Source organism: Mixophyes fleayi, chromosome 6 (assembly GCF_038048845.1).
Source record: "Mixophyes fleayi isolate aMixFle1 chromosome 6, aMixFle1.hap1, whole genome shotgun sequence".
Taxonomy (NCBI): Eukaryota; Metazoa; Chordata; class Amphibia; order Anura; family Limnodynastidae; genus Mixophyes; species Mixophyes fleayi.
Window position 1 is genome coordinate 26,623,862 of NC_134407.1, and position 17,023 is coordinate 26,640,884.

Below are 17,023 nucleotides of genomic sequence, written 5' to 3' on the forward strand. Positions count from 1 at the left end.
TCTCATAATATCTTATCTGAACTATAACGTTCTCCTCACCTCTGCCTCTCTCCTCTTCACTCTATCCTAAATGCTGTGGCAGGACTGACCTATCTCACTCACAGCACTACATTTGCCTCCCCTCTCTGCTAATCCCTTCACTGGCTCCCTGTCCTCTAAAGATTCTTATTCAAACTCCTTACCCTCACCTACAAAGCCCTTGTACTATCCTCTTCCCACCTCATCTCCCTCCAAACTTTTCTGCTTTGTCAACAACCAGCACCTCTCCTCTGATAACTGCTCACTCCAGCTTCAAAGGCTCCTCCTGTGCTGCTCCCCACCTCTGGGAACTCTCTCTTTCCTTTATCAGACTCCCCTCCAGACCACAATGCTTTAAACACTCCCAGAAAATCCCTTATTTAGAAAAGCATACAACGCCATAACCTAACCCCTGCCCTTCCACCGCCCCAACTTGCTTCCCCCTTTATGTGTCAGCGATTGTGTAGAATAAGGCATTTCTGAGAGAGTTCTTTAGTATTAACAAAAGAACATTGGACTCCATGAACATCTGAAAAACATTTTAAGTAAAAATATACATATACAATTTTGCTTAGGTCTCTTTGAGCTCTATCCAGTATTCATTTGCTATTATACTCGACACCCATGAATCTTATTTTTTGCCAAGTCTGAGAATAAAAGAAAGACCGACCACTGTGCTTGAGTGTGCTGTCAGCCCAGAGGAAACAGACATGTCTTACACAGAATAGGCTCACCGGATCTTGAACCAGTGGGAGATCGAATGGAAGGAGACACCTCATCCCTAGGAACCAGAGTCCCAAAGGCACAAGGACGCAAGCACCATTCCCTGGTTGGTGCAAAAACCAGAGATAACCATATATTGGAACAGAGCCATACTAGCCACCTTATTTTAAGAGAAATCCAATTTTGGAAATCTATAAGAAAGCTGAATAGCTAGGACACAAAAACAACCTTCCTGGTGATAAAACAGAGAATAAAGGGGTTGAAAAAGAGCACACGTCTAGGGCATGACTCTGTTCAATAGAAGAATTGCACTTACAGCACCACCCTCACGTAGTACTGGATGGTAGAGTAGGTTGATGAGAGGTTGGGAGATTAGTTCCTGAAGAGTGTTTATCGTCCTGGGGAAGGAGCACTCTTTGAAGCATCATATTGTAACAGAGCCCCAGGAACACTATGGAAGTCAACCTGGTCAGAGACAATTTTGTTCTGTTTATAATCAAGTCATGCAACTCCAGAAACTGGATAGTAAGATTAAGTTGATGATCCAGGACAGGGTCTTCACCAGGATATGGTCCAGATACAGAACAATCATGTCTGAAACTGGAAGGGAGCTATCTGGACAGCAAACCAGAGAAATAGCTGGTGGTCCTCCCATATGCAGACAAGCATCCATGATATATAGGGACTCCAGAAACTCCCCTTTCCTCGTGGCCTGAAAACCAACTTAAGAGAGTGTCTTCAATCTCAGACTGGAGCGCCTTCATATCCAACACAGGCCAGAAGGAACCATCCTGCTTGGGCACCAATGAGTGATTAAAATACAAAAACCTACCAGGCTTTCACTCAAGACTCACGCAAATCACTTTAGAACAATTTTGAGGGTATTGAGTGCTGACAAGCCACAAAAACATGTGTACCTTGCTGCCTTTCAAGTGTGGAATATATTTGTAATTTTCTACACTTTTATGCACGGATACAGAATTAAAAACACATTTATGTATGTATGTAAATGCAACAAAGCATGTTTTTTCCCCAAACAATGAATTTCTAAAGACGATAGTAATTTTCCCAAGCCCAACTTAAAAAGACACAAAACTGTAAACATTTAAAAAATAACAAAAAAACAAAAACAAACCACAGTAAAAAGCACTGAGTTATTGCATTATTTTTTGATAGAAGTCTTATATGTGCAAGGATTTCCCTTTGCTTGAGTTTCAGGATCCAATTGCAAGATGCTTTAAAAATGTTTGCAGATAATTACTCCAATGATTTGAACCAAAGAGATCAAGGGGTAAATGTATCATCCTCCGATTTTTTCAACTTGCCGGAAATCGGCGACTTTGCATTGAAAATTTAAAGCTGCGATGGCTTGTAAAGGCAAGTTTGTCTTTTACATTTACCCCCAAGTGTTCTGACGCTTTACTACTATTTCAGCAGTCTTTGTTGAGTCTCCTCCAGTCTTACAGATGTGATGAGGTTAGGGGTATGTCAAGGTTCCACTGCAAGACATTGGGATATGGGGGACACAAGCAATTGCTAGCAAATCACTTCCAAAATCTATAGCTTATTAATAGTAACGGTCTGTGTCACTTTTTTTTTATTCTTTAAGGTGCAGTTGACTATGGTCTGAGCACGTAATTGCATTTAATATTCATCTCCTGCTTGCCCGTAATGTACTCAGTTTGTTAGCCAATCAGAGCATTGGGATGTTCACAGCTGCTCAGAGTATTTCAGCAAGTGTTCTGGTCTTGTAGGAGGCAGCGACCTTTCCACTTGTATGATTACGCTGGTGAGCACTGGGCTGTGACACGATAGTAAAAGGGAAAAGAAGGAAAATAGGAGCTCACAAATAATAGAAGGAGCAGGGTCCTCCAACAGCACAGAACAGAGACATGAGGCTCCTGTCAAACTGGTTCAGGACGATTGTTTTGTTAAATGCTCCTGGTCATGAAATTAAGTTCATACATACAGCTTGTTTTCTCCGTTCAATGTATTTTATTTTATTTTTTTAAGAAAAATAAGTGCTGTATTACAAGAGCACTGCTACACCCATTTTCCTTTCAATTTTAGGACTTTATCATGGACATAAAAACAACTAATCATATTCAAGTACTAAATAAAGCAAACTCCAAGTGTAACAATTTTCCTTACTGCAAATACTTACGGTTATGCCTTTATCCACAGCAGTACAATGACAGGCTTCCTACCAATTATTGGAAATGATTAAAAGACAGCATAAAAACTAAATAAAGAGTGTAGTGTTTTTTGGCTGCAGAATTCCATCAATAACTGCCATTAATTTGTACCAGTTTTCTGGCTTAAATGATCACCAATTGACAGCACATTGAAGGGTATAAGAATAAATCACAGAAATAGTGGCGAGATTTTGTGGTGCCGACTTCTGGCTGATTGATTTTGTTTCTGCATTGAAACAGGTATGGACAATCATGTCGTTCACTCAATTGTCTCGTCTTATGTGACTAGTCTTTCACTAAGGACGGATCCAGCATTATAATGTTGATTCTCAGTATTCCTGTTCAATGAACTTGGCAATTGTGCTCAGCTGGATGTTGGATGTTCCTTCATAGATTGTACCTAGAGAACACAATGTTTTAGTTTAGAACGTTTGCAAATATATCCGAATGACAACAACATACCAAACACCTGCACTCTATGTATAAATGTGGTCAGCAGTCAAAAGGATGGCGCTAATGACGGACCAGCTCTTCACTTTCTGGTCTGCTATAAGATACCTAAAAGTTACAAGAACTTTTAAAACTAAATATATTTACAACAGGAAAGTGATCTTGGGAGAAGCACAAGCCCATACACTCAGTTGATTCAGTCATTTCTACAAAATTGCCCAGAACGGTCTATGGATTTATCATTGATTTCGCAAACTGCAATCAACGAGTAAAGATGAAGATTGGGAAAGATGGACAATGTGGTCAGCTGGTCATCATGTTAGACAGTTAGCGGTGTCAATAGGCTGTATTAACTGGGCTCCATAACATCGGGTAAGCTGATGAGTTTTGAAAAGCTAAATCTGTTCACCATTCCCCTAGTGTTTGGATGTTGCTTGCCAATTAACTGCATTAACCAATCAAATACACTATCACGTTCTATACCCTCTGGATACTGTAACACCCTAACGAACACCATGGTTTGGTACACGTTCATGTTCTGATACAGATAATGGTCAAGAAAATGCAAACGCCAATTTAAAGTCACTTAAGTAGAGTGTTGGCCCACCACATGCGGTAAGTACGACCTCTGTGCACCATGACATTGAGTTTACCAATGTCTGGACTTCAAGACAAGAAAGTCACTCAACTGATCATCTCTTGCAGCCATAATGATAGGGAATCAGGGCATTTTTACACACAACCCTGACCATGCTGGTAGGTATGTTATCGGCTTAATTAACACATGGGCCACACCTGTGTGGAAGCCTTTGCTTTCGACGTGCTTGGCAGCCCTCATTTAGCCAGGTGTCTCATTTCCTGACCACTACCTGTACATCTTACCTATCTTGACATCTCTGTAATACTTTTCAATTGGATAGTCCTTGGTGAATCCAACGCCTCCCATCCATTCCATGCATTTGCTGGTTGTCATCACAGCCATCTGTGGGAAAATAATGGGAATAAAGTTGGTCATTTGCTGCTTACTTTTCACCATGACCAGAACAATGGTGCTCCTGCATTTGAAAGAACCCTTATTCTGAAACTAGAGCCATCATCCTGGCTAACTCAATGGACTCCCAATTTTTCAGACTCAGTCAAATTTGATATGGCTGTGGTCCATTAGCTTCTTTATAATGATATTACGTTGGGCATATTGGAGCACTGGATCACAAGTATACACTACGACAAGCCTTAAGTGCTGCAAGTTGTAGGAGTAATATAATTGTATATCATAAGGTAAACTGTGATCCAAATCAGTCCCAGATGTGTGCGCCCAAACTTCACAGCACTCAAGAAAATTGGATTTGAAATCAAATTACAGTATTTCAGACTTTTTGGTGTTACAATATACACTCCCTTCAGGACATATAACATGTACTAGTAACCTGACAAAAAATTAAAACATCATACCAAAGTCCCCTCGGTATCATAATGACCATCACCATTTATTTACATAGCGCCAGTAATTCCGCAGCTCTGTACATAGAACTCACTCACATCAGTCCCTGCCCCATTGGAGCTTCCAAATTCCTAAACACACACACAGACTAAGGCCAATTTTCATAGCAGCCAATTAACCTACTAGTATGTTTTTGAAGTGTGAGAGGAAACCAGAGCACACGGAGGAAACATACAAACTCCTCACAGATAAGGCCATGGTCGGGAATTTAACTCAGGACCCACCGTGCTGTATATGCCGATGGATTATAATTACAACATAATACTGTCATAAATACACAAAACGAAGAACAAAATGTACTAAGAATGCACAAATATGAAAAACTATGTTACAATGAAAGTGTGTAGTAACAATAAAGGTTGACATTTTGACAGACACGGGCTGATCTGCTGTTAGGACATTGAACTATACATTGAAGACAACCTTCATGCTGTATTTGAGTGAGATATCTTTAGATCTGAAGATATATAGCCTTGAATTAACTAGAATAGGACTGTCCTGCCAAGCAGTAGCATCTGTTTATATTACATCCGAAGTTTATCCATGTGGCGCCATCTATGGGTAATGCTGCATAGATATATTCATTTGAACTTTTATAAGACGTCAATTCATTAGTCCCAACGAGTACATTTAAATTATTTAGAATAATTTGTTCTTAATACATTGATAATGTTAAAGTGGAAGTTCACTTATGGACATCTTTCCGCTTTCTTACCTGCCATGTAATGTAACAAATAAGGGGATTCCATGGGGAGGATAGATCCTAAGTTACCTGTAGCTGGGAACGGATACACTCTAATGTTGAGAATGGGAGTCCATCAATGCCTATCCCTTACAGTCTATTCAGCACTCTATTCTCTTTCAGAGATGGGGGATCCCAGAAGAAAGAACCCTCTTCCTATTTGCTGCACGGGAAAGACTTGTAAAAGAGGGGATCTGTCCACAAGTAGACTTCCCCTTTAAACAACCATAATTAGAAAGAAAGCAGATAAACATTATCAATACTAACCATCGGGTCTGTATGGAATTTAAGAACAAACCTGTGACTTAATGTACTCCTAAAAACATATAAATTGGCTGGTCAACCAAAATGCCAAGCATCGCGATCTGTGTCCAATTAGGCAGTACAAGTATGTGTCTAAGTACTGAAAGGCCAAATCCCAAGGAGTACAACTTCTTCAGATGTTGATTGGCATCAGCAGTCACTTTCTGCCCACACACGCGGTATTTACGACCAGTTGGACCTACAACAGACTAATTGGCTGGCAAAAATCACCTTTTACAACCGACTCAACAGAAAAATATAATGCCACTAATGCCATAGTTGTAGTAGATGTCTGATTGTGCCAATGCACAACTGATCACTGAACTCTCATACTTGGACCCCAATATGGGTCAATGTATAGCGGCTAAAGGACAAGTTCATTGTGGTCCTGAATATTCTGTGTTACAAGATTTTTCCACAGTATAAATGATGTATTTGTGCTACATGTTAACGATACTTTCATAATAATGCAAAAGGTGATTTCGAAGAGGAACAACTCAAAACTCAACCAGCGGTCTCAGAGTATCAGGAAGTAACCTTCATTGAAAAGTATATATCGATTCTACTGCTGCCCTACTCCTATGAGGCCAGTTCAATAGAATCTATGTCATTGGCATTTGCTACAGTTAAATGTTTGTGCAGCTCTCTGCAGGAGTATGTAACTGCTTTATTTTGTCCCCCAATGTCCCTGCTGAAAATTTTCTGTCTACATTTGCCAAGGTACAAATGTTTGTGTGGCTCCTAACTGAGGTTGATTAATTGTAAATAGAGTGGAAGTCAGGGTGGGAGAGTGCGGCTGTCGTTCCAGAGTCTGGATATTTGTTGGCAATTGAATAAACAGCCTCAGAACAGACTGAGCACACGCAGTGAACTGACTGAATACTTCAGGTGAGCCGTCCTTACCTCAGAGGAGAAGTATTTGGCCATACACGCCTCCTTCTTGAATGGTCTCCCCGCTTCCCTTAGTCTGGCTGCATTGTAGGTCAGTAGCCGGGCGGCTTCCAGCTGGGTGGCCACGTGTGAGATCTGATGCTGCATACTCTGCACAGGGCAGAAGAAATGTATACAGAGAATGTAAGAATCCCCTGATTGTGCACATGTATTACACTACAGTGGAACGGAGTGACTGCTATACAATGCAAAATGGCTGCAATCTAATGTAATTAACGTCATTTAAAACCCCATCTATTTGTAAAGGAGCCCATACATGCAGCAGTACATATGTGTGGCCAAATCAAAGAGATCCAGTCATTTGGTGCTCAGGCTGGACTCAACACCATAAGTGTGGTCAGAGATCACACACGTGGTCAGATCAACTGAGTGAATTTACTGTGTCGCGATCTGGATCAAATGCAGCTTTGGCAGAGCCCTTTAACTCTGAATATAATTACTTTTTAAGCAATAATTAAAGTTGATGCTAAAACAACAGTGACTAGAGGACATGGATATAAGGAACCTTATAATTGAAGAACATCTAAACCCAATATTGAAAATGTCATATGAAGTATAAAGGTAAAACATACTGTTAGTCTTACAATGACTTCCAATTTCAGGAAAGGGTGGACTTAGGGGGGGGTCACGATTAAGTGCTCTGCTACCTTTTTCGCATCAAGCTGCATCAAGCTGCCTGTAACAGCACACTAAGTGCATGTGTCTGTTGCCAGAGGATGCTGCCCGGCCACTCCGATTGTATTCAGAATAAGAGCGGCCAGGCAGGATTCTCCGTCTGCCTCACAGCAGCCAGGTACATGTCTATAGTGTGCGGCCGCAAGCAGCCCACCCCTCCTAGGAGGACAATTATCCTGATCGCTCCCCTCTGAATCAGCCACTGACTGCAGAACCGTCAGAGAGCGAACCAGGACTGAGTAATTCCTGTCCCTCCATTACAGCGATAGATAAGGATATCCATTGGTGTAACAGCTTACAAACACTTACTATAATATGGTTATTCATATTTATAATGGAATAGCAAACCTGAAAGTCAAATATCCTCTTCCCAAACTGAATCCTCTGCTTGGTGTATGGAATTGTCTGATCAAAGCACCCCTGAGCCAAACCCAGCATCTGCAAACATATAGATTCTATGTTAGTAATACAGATAAGAAGTTATTTAACACAATGCTGAAGGTGCAACTCTCAGATTAGAAACGTTTAAACATAAGAACATGCATTGTGATGGACCTATTAAAGAGATGTTCATGAAGCACCTTCAGGACTTTTCTGTGCACAGTGTTTCTCTGTATTGTGAGTATGTGTTTATTTGCTATGATCCTTTAAAACCAATACAGTATAAATGTAATAATGGAAATCGTGCCTATCCAACAACAGGAGATGCACAATCATGGCAGACTGCGTATATGAGCAAACTTCAAAGGATTTATATCTACTATGAAACCTGGTGACAACTGCGCATGTCTACCAGCACGCCAGTCCTATCACCTGGGCAGAAATACCAATCCGGCCTTCATTCAGCATTTCAATAGCGTATTTATAGCCTTGTCCCACCTGACCGAGCACATTGGACTCTGGAATCTGCACAAAAGAAACAAAGTGTGAAATTCACTAGCCGTCAAAGGAACAGAACACATTTTACCACAAGCAAACACTGAGCACAAGCACGGAAACGCAGAATTTGCGGTGCGATAACATTTATATATGAAACGGTTGCTTTTCACACCATTTTTTTGATAAATAGTTGAAAAGAGCACCTGTTATTCAGTTTCACAAGGTGCTAGAGACATCACTGCATCTATCATGTGTTCAGCGATGTCGCTGGTTTCTAGTTAATCGATGGGCTGTATCCACATTAGTATTGGTTCAGCCCCCACTATATGTAAGTGACAGGTGCACTGCTACTGGCAAGACACAAATGAAGGAACTGTATGTTGAACATGAATTTTACACAGTACACAACAGACACAGGTATGGGATCTATTTTCCAGAAGGTTTGGGACTTTAGGTTTTCCAAAGAGGTTTTTTTTTACGTTATTTGAAGCAACATGCACAAAATGCATACCCCCCTCCTTAAAAGCTGTTTAGCAGTGCTCTTCATAGTGTCTAGGGAAGGACTCTTCAAGTGTTTATGGCCGTTTGTAATGACATTATTACGGAAAAGCAGAGATTTCTGATTTTCAGATATCCTATGTGTGTATTTATATGCAGTAGATAGACACAAGATTCACCTGATTGGAGGGGTGCCAGGGCCTGTCTAACATGGACAATTAATGAATTACAGTGTTCAGGGTCTATTAAATATTTGTGACTTATGAAATACACTCGTTGTCAACATCCAGCAAAGTAATCTTCATGAGTGTAACCTATCGTATGCCTCTGGTTTATAGGGACGTAATTGCTGCCTATACTGTTTGTAGGTAACAGGTGCATTGTAGAGTGGAACCCCGTTTGCTCATGATTCTATAAGGTGAGCATCATTCCTCCTTGCTCTCCAGTCACATCTCCACAGACATACCTTAACATTGTCAAAAGTCAGGGCGCATGTTGAAGAAGCTCTGAGTCCTAGTTTATCCTCCTTCTTGCCAATGTGGAATCCTTCAGTGTCCCTGGGGACAATGAAACACGTGATCCCTCGATATCCCTGATATACACAACAGAGGACAAGTTACCATTCAAGAGTCGACTTCTAATCAGGTTGATTTACTAAAACTTCTAAAAAAGAAAAAAAAAGAAAAAAAGGTGGTGTTGCCCAGAGCAACCAATCATTCTAGCTAGCATTTATCTAGCTCATCTAGAAAAAGATGGTTTAAATCCCATTTGTTGCAGTTACCTCCACTTTTCCTTTTAAGAAATTCTAGTAAATCTACTGCTAATTGTTGATAAATATGGCTGGAGTCTAATCCCAAAAAAGTGTTATTTACATGTAAATAGTGATAATTCTGAGAACTTCAAACACATTGCCAAACTGAAGACATCTTGATCAGTTCCCCCAATGAGCATGCTTAAACTTGGCACTTCAGAATGCTGGGCCATGCACACAGAATTCTGGGACATCAATTAGATGGCGGTATCGGCGGTCAGAGCAGAGAGCTTCTACAGAGCTCTCAGAGGTCGCGTACACCCAGCTTTCTCCTCCCATCGCTGGATGACACAGGAACACTCGGAGTACAAATGTCCTGACTCGCACGGGACACGGCTCAAACTTTTAGGCGCCATGGCAATTTGTCAAGCCCCATTTTACACAATCTGCAACATATGGAAAGGCCTACTTAAACATCATTAGTTTTTGTTTTCTAAATAACGATTAAACGATGGAACTACCAACTAATACGACTATATTGTCGAGACAATTCATTTTAAAGGAAAAAGAAAAAAAAGAGTCAATAGGCAGGAAGATTTCACAATTCTTTCCACACTAAAGACAGGATTAGAACTTACAGCAGACAAGTCTGCGTTTGCCATCACAAGAAAAACTCCGGCCTGCTCAGAGTTACTGATCCACATCTTTGAGCCATTGATCACATAATAATCCTTCTGCTTCTCAGCTGTAGTTTTCAGGGAAAAAGCATCACTGCCGGACCCAGCCTCTGAAAGGCAGAAACTGCCCACCTACACAAATTACAAATGCAAGCTTTATATTCAAGGATCCGCATACATATTAAAACAGTAGTAATATGTATTGTGATGCTGCCAGGGGACTGGGCAGCGGTACGGCGTGGGAGGTCATCCCAGGATAGGATGAGAGTGTCATGTGACTGGCTCACCTCTCTTCTTGGGACAACCACTTTGGCCAGGTATACCCTGCTGTAGCAGAGTTGCCCAACGGGCTATGGTAATCATTAATGACAAAAGCTCTCCAAATAATAAAGTGGGATTTCTTAATTCTGAACAAGTTACAACCATTGATACTGCTAACTGGTTTAATAGGATATTGATTATTATTATTATTATTATTATTATTATCAAGACAGCGTAATTCTCATTGATCAGTTGATGCTATGGCCATACAACATCCATGTAAAATTAAAACACTAAAGCAATGTTTCAGTGTGGTGGTTCCTAAAGGAGGAGGAATATGTTTAGAAAGCAAGAAACAGCACATTTAAAAGGTAATATTATTTTAAACACAATATAGAACCTCGAGTACTTTTCCTACAGAATCACACAAGGGCAATCTGATGTACGTGCGATGCTTTGTTCAAATGATATCAAAGCATGCATTTTGAGAATTTTCCATTATATTGTTGGCCACAGGGGGCACTGTTCCCTTGCATTCTGTAGTTAGTATTTAATTTTATCTTTGCTGATCAGACTGTATGGCAGCTTCCATTCAGGTTAATAAATAAAATATGCAGATATGGTTCAACATGCAGAATGGCTTAATCCCTTGTAGTCTCACAAACAGCTGTAAAATGAGAATAAATCAATTTTCTTATCAAACGCTATTAAAAGTTAATTACATTTATTCCTTTACCTACTGTGTATTATATCATACACAAAAACGCTCCATATACAAGATTGTAAAAAGTTATAAGTACACAATTGAAACACTATTGGTGACAAGATTTTCAACCAGACCAACAATGAGGGCAAATATACTCCATTCAACCTCTCACCGTGTCTTTGCACAGCCTGGGGAGGTAAGTCTCTTTCTGTTTCTCTGTCCCAAGTCTCTGGAATAAGGCGTTGATGAGTGTGTTCTGAATGTCACACATAATTGACACAGATGAGTCTACTTTGGATAGTTCCTCAATCACCAGGATGGATGAGAAAAAAGTTGATCCTGTGCCCCCATACTTGGGGTCCACCTCTATACCCATCAGCTGAAAGGAGGAGAACAAGATTACAAACAAAGCCAATGCAAACAAATATTAGCATTTATTTTCTTAAGTTTATCTACCACCTCAATGTAAGTACATCTAGTGAGAACTGCAATCTGCAGCTGCTGCTGCTGGCCAAATTCAGCCAGTAAAAGAAAGTTTAACCCTTCCCTGGTGCATGCTGGGCTGCACGCTGGCTTAGTGGTTAGCACGTCTGCCTCACAGCACTGGGGTCATGAGTTCGATTCCCGACCATGGCCTTATCTGTGTGGCGTTTGTATGTTCTCCCCGTGTTTGCGTGGGTTTCCTCCGGGTGCTCCGGTTTCCTCCCACACTCCAAAAACATACTGGTAGGTTAATTGGCTGCTATCAAATTGACCCTAGTCTCTCTCTGTCTGTGTGTATGTATGTTAGGGAATTTAGACTGTAAGCTCCAATGGGGCAGGGACTGATGTGAGTGAGTTCTCTGTACAGCGCTGCGGAATTATTGGCGCTATATAAATAACTGATGATGATGATGCTGAGCTTCTAAGGGCCTAAGCAAAAAGGCCAGAGATTCCTGCGGTACATGACAGCTATATCTATGTAGACACACGGTCCATGGAGAGCCAGCGATTATTTGTGAACAGTTTTTAAAATTCCCTTTAGCCACCCCCTTGTTCTGTGTGTACAGAGCTACACCACGATGCAAACAACTAGTATGTTATATGACTGTGTTGAAAGCTTTGCTGTTAACAAGAGGAAGGCTCTGTCCTCGTACTTTGCTAGTGGAAAAATTAACTGCACTTTGCAGAAAGCCCCTGCCCATTGGCACAGTTAATACAAGTCCTGACTGGGCAGCTCATAGCAGTCTGTTCCCCTTCACACATTGGCCACCTTGCACGTGTCACCACCAAGGATGCCGGTTTCAATTTATGGCAGTGGTGGAAAACACTTTTAATGCTATACAAAGAGTCTATGTTCTTGCTGTTTGTGTAACTTTATCACTACCTTTAAGTGGTGATGGTGGCGTGTGACAGCTCTCGTAAGAACAAGTTTAAGAGCAATAACAAAAAAATCACCACTGCTAAATCTGCTTTGTTTCTGTGACCAACAGAGAAGCTAACACTTGGATTCATACACTACCTGAGCCCAACGTGTTTTCTCAGAACTAACCAGCAGTCCAGATCCATAGTAAATGGCTCCAAGAACCAGCAAAGTAGTCAGCAATGAGTGCTGCAGCATCAACACATAGAACCCAAGAGTGTAAATGGTCACAGGAGCTAGAGCCTCCTATAACTGAGGGCACCAAGTTGGCGAGTGGCTGGTTTGGCCAAGCAGTAGTCAGTGATGGCAACAAAGTCACGTAACGGAAACCCCACCCAAACTGATAACCCCACGGGGAGGCAGAGTACGCCCATCCTGTCACAGGTGGCAGCATTTTTATCTATATATATATATGCCTAGTGGCGTGTGTTAGTCTGTCTGTGTGTGTGTGTGTGTGTGTGTGTGTGTGTGTGTGTAAAAAATTAAACCTAGCTGCAGCACCACCTGCTGGGCGGAGTTATACACTGACCAACTAAATTCTTAGTGTGTGTGGAAAAAAATAATTCAGAAAGGGCTGAAATTTGGTATACTAAGATGTTTTTAATTTGTCAATTTAATTTGTTAATTATTAAAAGTGTTTATAAAGATTTTAAAAAAATATAAATATATTTCTTGAAGGAGAAGTGACAGTAGGGAGTGGTTGGTGGTTGCCGGGGGTGACAGTGGGGAGTGGTTGGTGGTTGCCGGGGGTGACAGAGTGAGAGGAGTGTGATACTCAGGACCGCTTAGAGAGATCCCTGTGTCTGGATAGATGTGGCGATAAAGATGAAGGATGAGGTGATGGAGAAAAATTATGAGGTGATGACATGTGGACAAAACCACGTATTAAAAAAGGGCGCTTGCGTCGGGAGGTAACGCTCTTCCCCTGAGGAGGCCTGGGCTATGGCCCAAATGCATGACAAGAACCTTTTTAACACCTTAAGTAGCTTGATTTGACTAGAATGCATGAGTATCATGCACGGGTTAACTTGTATAGCATATGACTTGTAGCAGTCCTAGCCAACCTGTGGCTCTTGAGGTGTTATGAAACTTCAAGTCCCAGTATGCACTGCAAGCTATCAGCTGGCTCTCTATGGGCAAAGAATGCTGGAGCTTGTAGTTTCACAACACCTGGAGAGCCACAGGTTGGCCAGGCCTGCCTTATAGCATTAGTTACATATGGTGATTAAACTACGAACAACTATACAGACCCCGAGTTCAAACAGTCCCTGTATGATTGAGTCCTCCATTTTTGAGTTGGCATCCATAGTTTTAACATGCGGGGCGATCCGATCCTGGGCAAATTTTTGGACTGTGAGAAAAAAAAGAACAACATAGACCAGAGATTGGTTTGCGCCTACTCATCTGCCTCCAAATATGGCATCAAAAATCAAAACATGCCATTAGGTAAGGAAATGCAAGATTTCAAGTCCACCTTCACAGGAACATTTAAGCAAACTAAAAGATGGACTGGGAGATAAATTCTGTTTTGGGTGTAATTAACTTCTACAACTTATCAGTATGTCCTTAGAAAGACACACATTAATGTGGTCATGTGTGCCAAATAAGCAGATTCACCTCTACTTGAACCGAATTATTAATATTTGTACAGTACTGTTTTGGGGGAACTAGATCTACGTGTAAGTTCTTGCAGTTGGAAGCACCAAGGATCTCCCTGAGTTCCAGCATGCTTCTTTAAAAAAAGGTTTGCCCACTTTTGGACATTGCCTCCTTAATTATTCCAGCCCCGGGCATAGAGCAAACAGGGTGAGCTATTCAATCTCTAATTACCCATTTCTTTCATCATGACCTCTTCTTCTGTGAATGTATCCAAAGGAGGACACGTGGTCCCTTCTCTTGGAGCGGGAGTCAAAGCATCGGGTTTAGAAGATTTCAATCGATAATGTAGATTGTGGGAGGCTACCAAGCAGCGCGGCAGCCCCCTACCCAGTATCTAAAAAAAATATAAACGTGAACATTTCCCAACATCAATGTAAAATGTTAATTTGACAAAATATTTGGCTCAAAATAATAAGTTATCCAAATGTGCATATAAATAAACAGAAAAGTTCAGGGCCCTTGAGAGATAGATCAACCTTTATATGCTTCCTGTATGAAAAGACAAAATGTAAAAATAAAAAAACCTTTATATGCTCACAGACCGTTTCAATTTCATAGGTAAATCACCCCTCAGAAGAAGCTCTCCTTTGCAGGTGCTGTGTACACACAGCTAAATAGACAAGCCACAGAGGCTATCCGGTCATCGTTACCGATAGATTGCACTGAGCAGTATTAACGCAAACATCTCCAGGCTGTTAGCCCTGGAAAACTTACAGTTATGGATAACAGCAATGGTGAGGTTCTCCTCAACTGAAGATGTTCCAGACATGAGCTTTACTGGCGAAAGGGCCATCTTACTTATTTTTCTTTTGCAAAACAGAAATTACTTCTACTGGTAATAGGGTTGCATATATATTAATGGTGGGTAATAATGAAGCAATCACATAACATACACGAAAACATAATTTCCAGTAAGCATAACTTCCATTTTCTATACCACCGCCATCATCATTGAGGGATATCACAAAAAAAAAATGTTTCAGTGTGGCAGAAGCAATGATTTGGGATTGGGGTAAAAATCTGTTATGACTTTGGAAAGAAAAATGGGGGGGGGGGGGAGGGGATAATATAATAATCCTGTCAAACAGAATCAGCAATATAATGTTGTTCACCACTAAAATCACAAAGATCATAAGCTGCAATCCCAACCTGTCAGACTTCGGCTCAAAACCTGGGCTCCAAGCAAGAAACCCCCCACTTTTCACCTGCTTCTTGCTGACAGGTGCACAGCAAGTAGTCCAATGAGAGAGTGTAGACAGTGCTATCCACAAAGAAGGGGGTGCTCCAAAAATAAAATCTTAAAGAAATCTATGTCTGACTATTGAAAGGAATTCACTGGTGTATAGATGGGAGGTGTGAACTATTTAACTTCTATATTCTCTGTCTTTGCTGGAGCAGTCCTATTGAAATGCTGATATGGAGGCATAAGGTAAACTCCCTAATGCTACATTGGGTGTTTATATGGATATTATTATTAATTTTTATTTACAGTGCACCAAAAAGTGTCCGTAGGGCCGTACAAGGACAAACAATAGCATGGTACAAGGTGAAACAGCACAGTACAAGTAACAGTAAGCACTATAACTCTGGGAGCTCAAAGCACAACTAGAGGGAAAGGGTGAGGGATAATCAGTACAAGCGGGTAAGGGTGGGCGCGGATGACAGGTTAAGAGCCACTGAGAGAAGTCGGAGGGCAGATATGTTTCAAGCGTGTGCCAGCAATTTTCCAGGAGTCAACAGACCACAAATGTAGTTTTCTGCCTTCATGTATTGGCAAGTAACCTGCTGTCAGCCCACAGTACAGGCTGTACAATGTTTTACATGAGTGCCCTGTGATACATGGCCATAAGACAGGACTGGACAAAATAATGTGAAATTCAGGAGCCAGTTAATTAAATCATAGGACCCAACAAGTGGGAAAAGCAGGAGCATATAATATATTTTATGTTGGCTAATGTGACAATGGAGACAGCTGTTTGTGCTCATGGCCTAGTGTTCATCATCATCATCATCATTTATTTATATAGCGCCAACATATTCCGTAGCGCTTTACAATTGGGGACAAACTTAATAAACTAATAAACAAACTGGGTAAAACAGACAAAGAGGTGAGAGGTACTCTGCATGTATCATAACAATAACACACTCCTCTATGTATGATATATGTACTGTCTGTACTCTGCATGTATCAAAGCAATAACACACTCCTCTATGTATGATGTATGTACTGTCTGTACTCTGCATGTATCATAACAATAACACACTCCTCTGTGTATGATAGAATTGTAAAGTATATGTGAGTGGCTGAGTGCTGTACCCAGACCTTGTCCTTCTCACCTGAGCACTACGACACAGGACAGCAGCCATGGTCTGTCACCTACACACACAGCTCCAGTCAGCACTCGCGAGATCCCAGCCACAGGGACCAGGGCAAGTACTGAGAGAGCGCACACAGGAAGAACACATACAGTTTGCGTCCCAAGCCTCTCCCTTCATCTGAGATTTTTTTTATATATTGTTTTTCAGGATGTTTAAAAAGGAGTCACGAGGTTTTTCTTCAATGTTTTTGTGTTCAGAACACTGATCTCCCAGTTACTATTGTTATTTGTTTTTAAATTTGAAGATCCCTAAA

The 17,023-nt window shown here is 41.0% G+C and overlaps 1 protein-coding gene across 2 annotated transcripts; it reads right to left on the minus strand.

Moving 5' to 3' along the window:
- Positions 1-2,719: 2,719 nt before the first annotated feature.
- On the minus strand, positions 2,720-16,997 carry ACADSB (acyl-CoA dehydrogenase short/branched chain). 2 transcript variants are annotated; one of them, XM_075216086.1, is made up of 11 exons: positions 16,729-16,997; positions 14,563-14,725; positions 13,983-14,083; positions 11,503-11,709; positions 10,325-10,495; positions 9,402-9,527; positions 8,372-8,464; positions 7,907-7,996; positions 6,836-6,973; positions 4,269-4,368; positions 2,720-3,336 (listed from the first exon to the last, which is right to left on the minus strand). In XM_075216086.1, the coding sequence occupies exons 1-11, from the start codon at positions 16,756-16,758 to the stop codon at positions 3,266-3,268; spliced, it is 1,290 nt and encodes a 429-aa protein (XP_075072187.1). In that variant the 5' UTR covers positions 16,759-16,997; the 3' UTR covers positions 2,720-3,265. The 2 variants fall into 2 exon arrangements, with proteins under 2 accessions (XP_075072187.1, XP_075072188.1); XM_075216087.1 differs by lacking the exon at positions 11,503-11,709.
- Positions 16,998-17,023: the final 26 nt, after the last annotated feature.